We start from the raw sequence: 9907 nt of genomic DNA, 5'->3' as shown, positions 1-9907 counted from the left end.
CTCTGCCCCCTCCCCTTCTAGAAGCCTCAATTCTGCAGCCATATTTCTAGGGTGTGTTTTGGTTGAGTTATGTCTGTTCCTTTGTTTTGTTTCTCTATAATCCACAGGAAATGAAATCATCCGGTATTTGTCTTTCTCCTAAAACTTACTTCACTTGACATAATCCCCTACAGTTCCATCCAGATGATGATAGTGCTTTGTTGTTGTTGTTGTTTTTTAATAATTGCTGAGTAGTCTTCCTTCCTCCCTCCATCCGTCTATCCCTACTTCCTGAGTTCCTTTCTTTTTTCCTTCTCACGTGAACGGTACTTGGGTAGAGAGAAAAGTAACACCTATGTTCTTAGTTGGGCATTAAAACGGGGAAAGGAGTAGTGGAAATATTCATGGATTCCGGAGGCGGAATGACCCAGTTAAAAGTATTATCATTGCAAATACTATCATTAAAGACCAGGCGACTTTCCAGGGAGCAATGAGCATTGCTTGGTTGCCTTCCAAGACCCACGCTGAGCCACATTTGTTAATGAGGAAACATAGTGTGGTATTAACTCACTACAACATGTGGGGTAAGTGTCTTGGCTTTATTCCCCATCCTTGTCTGAATGAGGAACACTAAAGTGACTAAGATTCTTTTCCACATCTCATTTTGCTCTTTTTTCAAACCTATTTTGGCTCTTTCATTTCAATGTCATTAGATTCCATTCTCTCCTGAGTTCCCATGAATAGGAGTGAGATCCTAAATTAGGCCCATGTGTAGGGTATTAAAAAACATTCTTGGGCCTCTAGGCTCAATCTTAACCCAGGAGTTAGCAAACTTTTCTGTAAATGACTAGAAAGTAAACATCACAGCCCTGGAAGAGAGGCCTGTGAGGTTGGCCCTGAGGTCTGAGCCAATTCTCTCCCCTCAGGCCCTGGCCACTTGAGCTCCTGAGCCTGAGTTTCCAGAACAAGGCTGGCAGCACCGCCCCACCAATCCCCCCCACCCCTCCCATGCCCCCCACTGACCGAGGCTGAGAAGAGCAGAGAGGACAGGGAGCGTGGTGCCCATTCCGAGCGCCCCTGCTGTGCAGCTGGAGGAGCCTCCGGGGTCTGAAGGACAGACACACAGCCTTGGCGGTCAGTGCTGATGGCCCCTGCCTGGCTCCGCAGCTGTGGCCCCCAGGAAGGGCTGCCCTCTCTGGGCCTGGCTCTGACTTCTCCAGGGCCCTCCAGGGCCTCTGCACGGCTCAGCCCAGGCGAGCTCTCCCCTGGGCCCCTCTGCCTGGCATGACCCCTGCTGGCGAGGCCGGGTTCCAGACTCGGCCCTGACAGGGTGACTCTCCCAGGGCACCCCACTTACGTCCTCAGCACCCCCACAACTGGATCTACTTTGTCTTCATCCATGACCAGCGTTCATGGTTCCCTCCCGCACTCACGGGGACGCACACGGGGAGAGCCGGGGCGCCATGGCCTGCTCTGTGGAAGGGAGGCCCCCTGAGAGGGGACAGGCCACAGGACGTCAGGAAGGACACGGCGCGTGTCGCTGACCACAGACGGGGAGCGGCGCCCAAAGAGCTTGCCTTGCATCCAGGTGGTTCGCGTGCCAGGCCGAGGGCCGAAGCTGACTTCCTGGAAATTGTTCAGACCAGCACAATGGATTCCGGATCACCCGCGAGGCCCAGACTCGCAGTGCAGCTTGGACCCCGTCCTCATGGGCCAAGTGATGAAATTCTGTATCCCGTTAAAGTTCTTTGTCATATTTTTGCTGTGGTTTCATATCGAAGCATCCAGGTCTTCACGTGTGATACACGAATGTGTCTGGTGTGTAGATTGGCTTAACTAAAAAAACAAGAGCCGGCCACACACAGGACCTCGTAAGGCAGCCCAGGAGAAACTCCTCCAGACCTGGCTGGACCCTGAGGACTGCTCAGACGGGGCTGAGCACATCCCCCTCCCCAGAGTGCTGCCTCCGCAGAGCCACTGAGTCCTGGGGTCTCTCAGGCCAGACCTGGGAGGGGCGACCCACCCCTCCTCATTCCCTGAAGCTCACCCAAGAGGAGAAGGGCCACAAGTGCTGGGGTGCGGGTGCTGCCTCCCATGATCCCCAGCAGCGCAGACAATGTGAGACCCTGGCAGGACAGACAGACCCAGGGTGTGACCAGTTCCCTGTCAGGTGACAAGAAGGGGTTCCCCGTGGGGCCTCACAGGAAGGGGAACAACAGCCCCTCTGTGGGGCCCTGCTCTGCTCTCAAGAGGGTGGTCCCCGGAGTCATGGGATCTGGGACCTCCCAGAGCAGATGTGAGACCCCGCAAGCCCCCAGGATCTCCCTGCCCGGTGGCAAACCCTCATCCAGAGCAGGCCGGGCCCAGGGCAGGAGCCGAGGATGCAGGAGGCCGCCTAAGACCAGGCGGGGCTGCTCCCCCCTGGCTCTGCCTTCCCAGCCCGGGCTGCGTTCAGCACAAGAGCCAGCCCCGGGGACTCTGAAACGCTCCTATTTCCTCCACGGCGTCGCTCCACACAAGGAAGCTGGGAGGTTGCTCTGGTGGGGGCGCGTCCCCGGCCGGCGGAGCGCGGTGCAGGCCTCTCCGCGCCCCGGCGCACCAGCCGGCGGGCGCCCCCGGCCCCGCTCACGCCTGCGTTTCGTTGCCCCGTGGAGCGGGCCAGGACCCCGCAGGGGACGCGGGGGCGGGATTCAGCCGAGGAGACCCGCCTGGGCAGCGGCTGCCGGGAGAACAAGGCCCGGCGCGGGCGAGGCCCGGCGGGGGCGGCAGGCAGGAGCGGAGGAGCCGCGGCTGGGCAGGGACCGTGGGCCGTGGGCGCGGGCGGAGCGCGGGGCGCTGGCGCCGGGGAGGCTGGTCCCCGCGCCCTCACAGGGAGAAGGAGGCCGGGCTGCCTGTGACACTGTCCGGTGACCCCCAGGAGGAGCCGCCGCCCCTCCCGTCCTGGGAATGTGGTTTCACTTCCCGGAGCTTCCGCTCTGCCTCGGGCTCTGCGGCTGCGGCACCTCGGGCTTCTCTCCGCAAGCGTCACCCCGGACCCCGACCCCGGCCCCAGAGGGACCGTGACTCCAGGCTGGGGCCAGGCCAGCTGGAGACCATAACGGGCTTAAACGACCCCGGGGGACAACACTGACCGTCCCCACCCCCCAGCCCCCACCCCTCCCCGTGGGCGTCCAGTCCTCCCGCTCTGAGCGAGTCCAGACAGGCGGCCCGCGCCGCAGAGGACAGATGTGGGGCGCGCACCCCCCGCAAGCAGAAGCGGGTCAGAAGCGCCCCGCATCCGGCCCGCAGCGCGGGAGCAGCATCCAGAGGTGCAGGGACGACCCCGAGGACGCTCACCTGGGCGGGAGCCGCCCCAGCCCAGGACACGGAGGCTGCTCTGCCCGGAGCCCAGCCAGGGTGTGGGGCCTGCGCTCTCCTCGCGTTTTCTTTTTCTTTCTTTTTTTTTAAAAAAAGATTTATTTATTTATGTATACAAGCACTGGGTACAGTCAGAAGCGCGGGAGGGCGAGAGAATTCACCAGAGCCAGAGCGGGGGGCAGAGCAGGCAGAAGGACCGAAGGACACTGCTGAGGGGGCAGCGGGCGGCAGGAGAGGTCTGCGCGCCATGCGGGACCCTCGCCAGCTGCCGGGGATCGAACTGGCTCTGCTGAGGCTGCAGACAGCCTGGCAACCCAGCGCCCAACGGCTGCGCCACCGGGGAGGCCTCCTCGCATTTTCTTTTACTAAAATCTGCCCACATCACGTTCAATTCACTTCAAAGACCCCATGGACTCACATTGGACTCACAATGTTAAGGTCTCCACGTGGATCGATTCCAGGCTATTTTCTTCACCCCAAAGGAACCCTGTGCCCCAGAAGCAGGCAGTCTCCAGCCCCTCCCCTCACAGCGTGAGTGTGACTGCAGCTCTGGGGTCCCCGTGTCTCTGGCTTCATGTAAACGTGATCACCACGTGTGAGGTTTACACAGAGCCCGTGGAAACAGGACTCTCCCCACTTGTGCTCATTGAGAAACTGCGTCTGTGTGTTGATAGAATGAGTGACATCGGCTCAATGATTCCTTTATTTTGAGTTAGAGCTGCAGCTTTGCTGTAGGTGACAGTGCACTCTCAAGAGGGAGTGCAGGCATGTTCTGAGGAGAACCTCCATGGTCAGTGTGTCCAGCAGCCTCCGTGTGCAATGACCACACAGTCCCCTGGGGGTAGAGCACACACTAGCTGTGACCCGGCAGCACCAGGGCGTCGAGGTGACTGTAGCAGGTTCCTTGGATGGGAGGGAGGGGCTGGGGGTGCCAGAGAGGATGCCGGGAGTGGTTCCAGATCCACTTCCTCCACATGAACCTGGTTTTTACCCCTTATTCACTTATTTACAGTGGATTTGGAGTTCTGGGGTATGGGGATGCAAATCAGGGAATGAGGAAATTAAAAATAAGGAAATAAGTTGACTAAACAGCAGAGAAAGCCAGGAAGGTGTATAAAGGGGAGAACCAAGGTGAGGCGGGGGCATCTCCCTGTCATGGGGTGATGGGACACAGCCAGGCCAGGAGAGCCAACATGGCAGGAGGGTGGCACCAGGAGGAATCCTCCTCTGCAGGGACCCCCAGACACTCTGTCCCCAAACACCGCCATGTTCTCTGCAGATTGTTCAAGCAAACAGGTCTCAGATTTTAGACTAGGATCTCCTGGGCACAGTCACCTCCAGGCTCTTGCGCTCTGGCCGGGGCCTTGTCCCCTCCCGGGCCCCCCTCCTGCCGCGTCTCGGGTCCTCCTGTGGCTGTGAAGAGCCTCCAAGAGCAGGACCCCCAGGGCCAGCAGGAGGAAGGCGGCCACGCCCAGGCGGAGGAGGTTCCCCAGCGTGTAGTCCTGGGGGCGCGGGGCTGGGCCTGGGGGAGAGAGACACGCAGGTCACGCAGGGGACCAGGGCACCTCCCGTCAGGACACGGGGTGAACGTGGGGAGGGTCCTTCTCCATCCGACCAGCCCCTCCCTGCGGGGCTGCAGACTCCTCTGCCCTGGCAACCCTGGTCCGCGCGTCCTGGCCCTGACTCTCCCTCCCGGGCGGACACTCGCAGCCGCAGCCCACGAGCAACGCGACTGTCCTGACCGGCGGGGACACGCAGAGGGACATGAGGCTGCGTGTCTGCCGCCTCAGCGTCGGGTCTGTGTGGCCCGTCTACGCGGGCCTCTGAGGGGTCCCAGTGACGGTCCCGAGGGAGACGGGACGGAGCCGATTCCTGGACAGAGGAGCCGAGAGGAGCCGGGACCAGACGGGCGAGGCTCAGGCTGCGGGACGGGCAGGTCCCCGGATGGTCTCAGCTGCTCTTCACCAAGGAAAGAGCCACCTTTGTGAGATGTGGGGTGCAGGGGAGAGGGGGGCTGAATATCTAGGGCTTCTGCCTTTGAAAGAAACCAGGGGGGACAGGACAGACCGCGGAGAATCACCTGCTCCTCCTCTTCCCTTGTCCCATATCTCCCACCCTCTCCTGGGCTGCGCCCACCTCAGTGGAGCCTCCGTTATTAGTGTCTCAAAGTCCCGAGGATAGGACCTGCGTGTCCGGCAGGGAGGACAGGGGAGAGCCTCACCTGAGACCAAGAGCTCCAGGGGCTCACTGGGGAGTGACCACACCTGGGGGGTGCTCCTGTAGTAACCATAGCACCTGAGCAGCCACCTGTGATTGGGGGTCACAGGGCCCACAGGAAACAGGGCCTGGAACTGCCCATTGGGGAGTTGCTGTGAGTCCAGGGTCCAGGAGGAATTGTGTTCTCCTTCCTCAGTCAGACGGAACCTGTCAAATCCCTGCCATGAGCCACACTGGAGGGTCACGTTCCCTCCTGAGGTCACCATGGGGCTTGGCAGGGCTGAGAGGCTGGGTATGGGGTAAGATCCTAGGAGAGGGGGAGACTGTGTGTTAAATGGGGACACTCCCACCACATCCCCCAGGGCTGGGCTGTGAGAAGGGAGACACCGTGAGAGCAGACCCCCTCCCTGAGTACAGAGCCTGAGGCTGGACCCAGAGTGTGCTCTCACCTGTCAGCACCACCAGCTCCAGGGGGTCACTGCGCTCTGACCAGCCAGCGGGGCTGTGATAGTCACAGAGATATCTCCCTGCATAGTCCCCTGTCACATGTCGGATGGGTAACTGGGCCTTGTCCCCCGGCTCCAGTGTGGTCCGTCCTTCCAAGGAGCCTGAGCTTCCCTCTTTATACACACGGAACTCCTGGGCTCCCAGGGTCCCCTCACACCAGATGGTCACAGGATCCCCCCAGAGGATCACAGAGCCTGGCTCAGCCCAGAGGGCGGGTTTGGGCAGCGCCCCTGGAAGGAATCAGAGGCTGGTCACAGGCAACCCCACCCCAGTTCCCAGCCCTCAGCCCAGACCCTCCCGCATGTCCCCTTCAACACCCCAGACCTGCTGTTCTCCAATGCCAGCTGCCCAGGGGTGGCCCCTCCCCAGTGAGGAGGTGGGACCCGGGACACCTGGGCACAGACTCACCTGCCTGCTCTGGGGTCCCGGGGCCCACACTCAGCCCTGGAAGAGAGTCCAGTGAGAGGCCTGACCCGAGTCCTGACAGAGCCTCCTCCCAGAGCCTCCCGAGTCCTGGGTCCCCTGACAGACCAGGCCTGGCCTTGGGGTCCCTCCAGACCAGGGCGCCCCTCCCTCCTCACACTCACCCAGGCAGAGCAGGGCCGTGAGGCTGGGGGTCATGGCGTCCTCTCCGTGACCTGGCTGTGCAGATGGAGGGCCCAGGGTGCCGGCAGGTTGGACAGACACATGGGTGGGGACACTGGGGACTGGTCCTCCTTGTCATGGGTTGTAAAGTCATCTCCCCACAGGAAGGGGAACTGTTCCCTTCCCCCTTTGGGCCCTCCTCTGGTTTCAGGGAAACACAAACAGAACTGGTGCCTCCTGAGGTACCCCATGTGGGAGGGAGACCCAAGGCGTGTCCTCCCTCAGAGCCTCCCCCTGGATGACCTCACCCTGCACCCGTCCACCAGCACATCCTGCGGTCTCACCCTAGGCAGGGTCCCCTGGCCCTGGAGTTCTCAGGGAGGGTCCCTGCTGCCTGCAGAGCTGAGGTCAGAAGGCCTCCGTTACTGTCCGCCTGAGCGTCAGGCCTGGACACGGATGACTGCCCAGGGGGACACTCAGGGACACAGGGGAGACTGGGCCTCTCCTGCCTGAGTGTGGCTTCTCTGTTCACAGCCCCTCAAGGCTTCTCTTTTTTCTGGCAGCAGCCTCCACCCTCACCTTCCTGGTGAGTCACTCTTGCGCCCCAGGCTGGCACCCCTCCCTTCCTGGGACTTTGGCCTAGAACTTAAGGGATGGGGAGTGGGTTAGAACCTGAGAAGTTTAAGGAAATTGCTGTTTAACTCACTGTTTGTCTACAGCCCTCCGTGTGTGAATTGAGGAGTCAATTCCCGGTCAGATTATTTTCCGATTTGTCAATGTGACTTCATTGTTTATTTACTAATCTGGAAGCTGATTTTTGTCTCTTGATGACCCTTAAGTTTTCTTACTGGCGTATGACCAAGTGTGGGTTTATTTGATGAAGAAAAACATCTGTAAGATTAAACCATACACAATAATTTATTCAAAGCGGATAAAGATATAAGATCTGAAACCATAAAACACTTAAAAGAAAACTCGGGGACACCCTCCAGAGCCGGCCCAGGGACACAGCCCAGCACAGTGGAAGGGATGCAGTTACAAATGACTGGTCTCTCAGATAAGAATTAAGAACTTTGTCTTCCCTCATCTCTTGCAATTCCCCCCTTATTTGTGACAAGTTTGCCTTCTTTATGACCCGGATCCCAGAGAAGCATTAGAAGTTTGTCTTCCCCTATTTCTTGCAATTACCCCTGGTTTGGCAGATTTCTCTTTATGGCCAGGCCTCTCAGATGAGCATTAACAAGTCCTCCTGCATTTCCAGGAAGAGGGAAGAAAAGCAAACTGGCGCCCACCTGTCTCCATCTACCCCATGCCCCTCCCCTTTGCAGACCCTAACCCATATCCACCTTTTTTTGTGTATAAAGACCCCTGCCCTCTGCCAAAGAGCAGGCCGGTTGTCTCTCAGACATGAGCCGGCTGCCCTCCTCATCTGAAGACAAATTAAACCACTTTCCTTTGCCTCAAACTCTTTTTCCTTTTGTTGGCTGAGGGAAACTGAGGCCGGCGTTCGGTATCAGAAGCAGATACACCAGCGGCTTTGGCGGAGGAAAGGAAGGAAACCTAAAGGAGGCATCACAAGACTGGAAGCCGACTCACACAGGAGGTGTGTAGGCGGGATGAGCAACAGCCATCAACCCGGGTACAGAAACCAACACCCTTGGGCATCAACTCCCAGATCAGGAGGCGCAACACCAGGCAGGCATCGGACTGCTGTAGGGGGTGTGAGAACACAGACCATCCACCCACGAAGAGGAGCCCCTCCCTACCGGAAGAAGATGATAAAACCTGGCACTGCCCCCACAAAGGGGCGGCGTCCGTCTGCCCCACTGTGACTGTGCAGCCGTCCCTCTGCCCTCCATGACTGTGCAGACGCTTGCTTTCACCACCTCTCTCCTCCGCAGGGCAGCGGCCTCCCGGTTGCCCGTGCCCCGTACCCTGCTGGGGCTTCTCAGCACTGACCTCCCTCAGCAGAGGCCTCTCTGCTCAAGGCCGTCCGCCTGCGACCATGCAGGCCTCTCTCAGCAAACCTCTCCCTCTCGGGCAGCTCTTCCTGCCCGCTTGTGTCTATGCAAGTGTCCTTTACTTTTCTGTCCCTTTTCTAATAACCTGCTCTTTAATATAACCAACATCTCTGTCTCGTGGAGAAACTTGCCTGGGAAACGCCGCGTGCTGCTGAAAGGGGAGCTCTGGGGACACCTTTCCCAGAGGGAACCCACGGACCCCGCACTCCAAACTCACCGCCTCCAAAAACGAAATTAGGGTGAAGTAAACTAAATTTTTTAAAGATTTATTTTATTTAATTATGCATACAAGAACCAGGGTGCAGGCCAGAGATGTGGGAGGTGAGAGAATTCACCAGAGACAGAGTGGGGAGCAGAACAGGCAGGTCCACTGAAACACAGTGCTGAGGGGAGTAGCAGGAGACAGGAGAGGTCAGTTCCCTGGCCTGGGATCAAACTCGTGCGGTGGAGAGCTTCACAGTGCCGAGCCTTAACCCCATAGGCCATCAAGTAGGTCCTGAACTAAAAACTTTTTGACTAAAAGAAAACCACAGGAACAAAGAAGAGCCTACCGCATGTGACAAGGGGGTCATTCCAAAACATACACCCCAATCGAAGATGGGCAGATGTCTAGATAGACACGTCTATTTCTTAGGGTGAAGGAATTTGAATAGAGTTGGAGTGGAGAGAGAGAGAGAGGATTTCAAGTAACAGTTTCCCAACAAAACACCAAATGTCGCAGGGAATGCCAGGCTCGGCCTGACGCGCGGCGCTGAGGCCAGAAAGTGGCCCCAGGTCTGAGGCCTCCTGGCGGGGACCACAGTAAAGACCCCAGAGGCAGCCCAGAGACGGCCGGAGAGACTCAGAATTCAAAATACGCTCCATCACCCAGCTTGGGGGCAGGATAACAGCTGCGGGTGTCCCGCCAGGACCAGGAGAGCCCCCGACGTGGCCTCACCCCTGCGCCTCCTCCCAGAGTCTCCTCCCAGGGTCTCTCCATGTTCCCCCACTGGGAACAACTGTCCGGCTTCTCTGATCATAAGGGAGACGCGGATCCAGCCACAGGGGGCGCCGCCGCAGCCTGGGGGCGCGGAGGCACCAGATGGTGGTGGGGACTTGAGGAAGAAGTTTTCACCTGCTATGGCCAGGATGCGAGCGCTGCCGCGGCCACGATCACCGCAGGGAGAGTTCTTCAGGAAATAAAAATGGAAATTCCATATCATCTAGCATTCCTCTCTTAGCTATTTGCCCTATAAATTAAT

At 58.7% G+C, this 9907-nt stretch overlaps 1 protein-coding gene across 1 annotated transcript; it reads right to left on the bottom strand.

Annotated features, from left to right (window-relative positions):
- Positions 1-4031: 4031 nt before the first annotated feature.
- LOC119249746 (leukocyte immunoglobulin-like receptor subfamily A member 5) lies at positions 4032-6721 on the bottom strand. Its single transcript, XM_054697388.1, has 6 exons — positions 6648-6721; positions 6469-6504; positions 6003-6290; positions 5558-5860; positions 4672-4858; positions 4032-4171 (listed from the first exon to the last, which is right to left on the bottom strand). The coding sequence occupies exons 1-6, from the start codon at positions 6679-6681 to the stop codon at positions 4039-4041; spliced, it is 981 nt and encodes a 326-aa protein (XP_054553363.1). The 5' UTR covers positions 6682-6721; the 3' UTR covers positions 4032-4038.
- Positions 6722-9907: the final 3186 nt, after the last annotated feature.

Source organism: Talpa occidentalis, unplaced genomic scaffold (assembly GCF_014898055.3).
Source record: "Talpa occidentalis isolate TD23 unplaced genomic scaffold, MPIMG_talOcc4v2.1 talOcc4.17, whole genome shotgun sequence".
In the NCBI taxonomy this organism is placed as follows: domain Eukaryota; kingdom Metazoa; phylum Chordata; class Mammalia; order Eulipotyphla; family Talpidae; genus Talpa; species Talpa occidentalis.
The sequence above is the reverse complement of the archived record's forward strand: the minus strand, read 5'-3'. Positions and strand labels throughout refer to the sequence as shown.

What these genes read in the sequence shown, in the direction of transcription:
- LOC119249746 (XM_054697388.1), bottom strand. Translation starts at nt 6,681, where the DNA reads ATGACCCCCAGCCTCACGGCCCTGCTCTGCCTGG. An exon ending in GGAGCTGGTGGTGCTGACAG is followed by an intron (nt 5,861 to 6,002) that starts GTGAGAGCACAC and finishes CCCCTCTCCTAG; the next exon opens with GATCTTACCCCATACCCAGC. An exon ending in CCTGGAGCTCTTGGTCTCAG is followed by an intron (nt 4,859 to 5,557) that starts GTGAGGCTCTCC and finishes TCTCTCCCCCAG; the next exon opens with GCCCAGCCCCGCGCCCCCAG.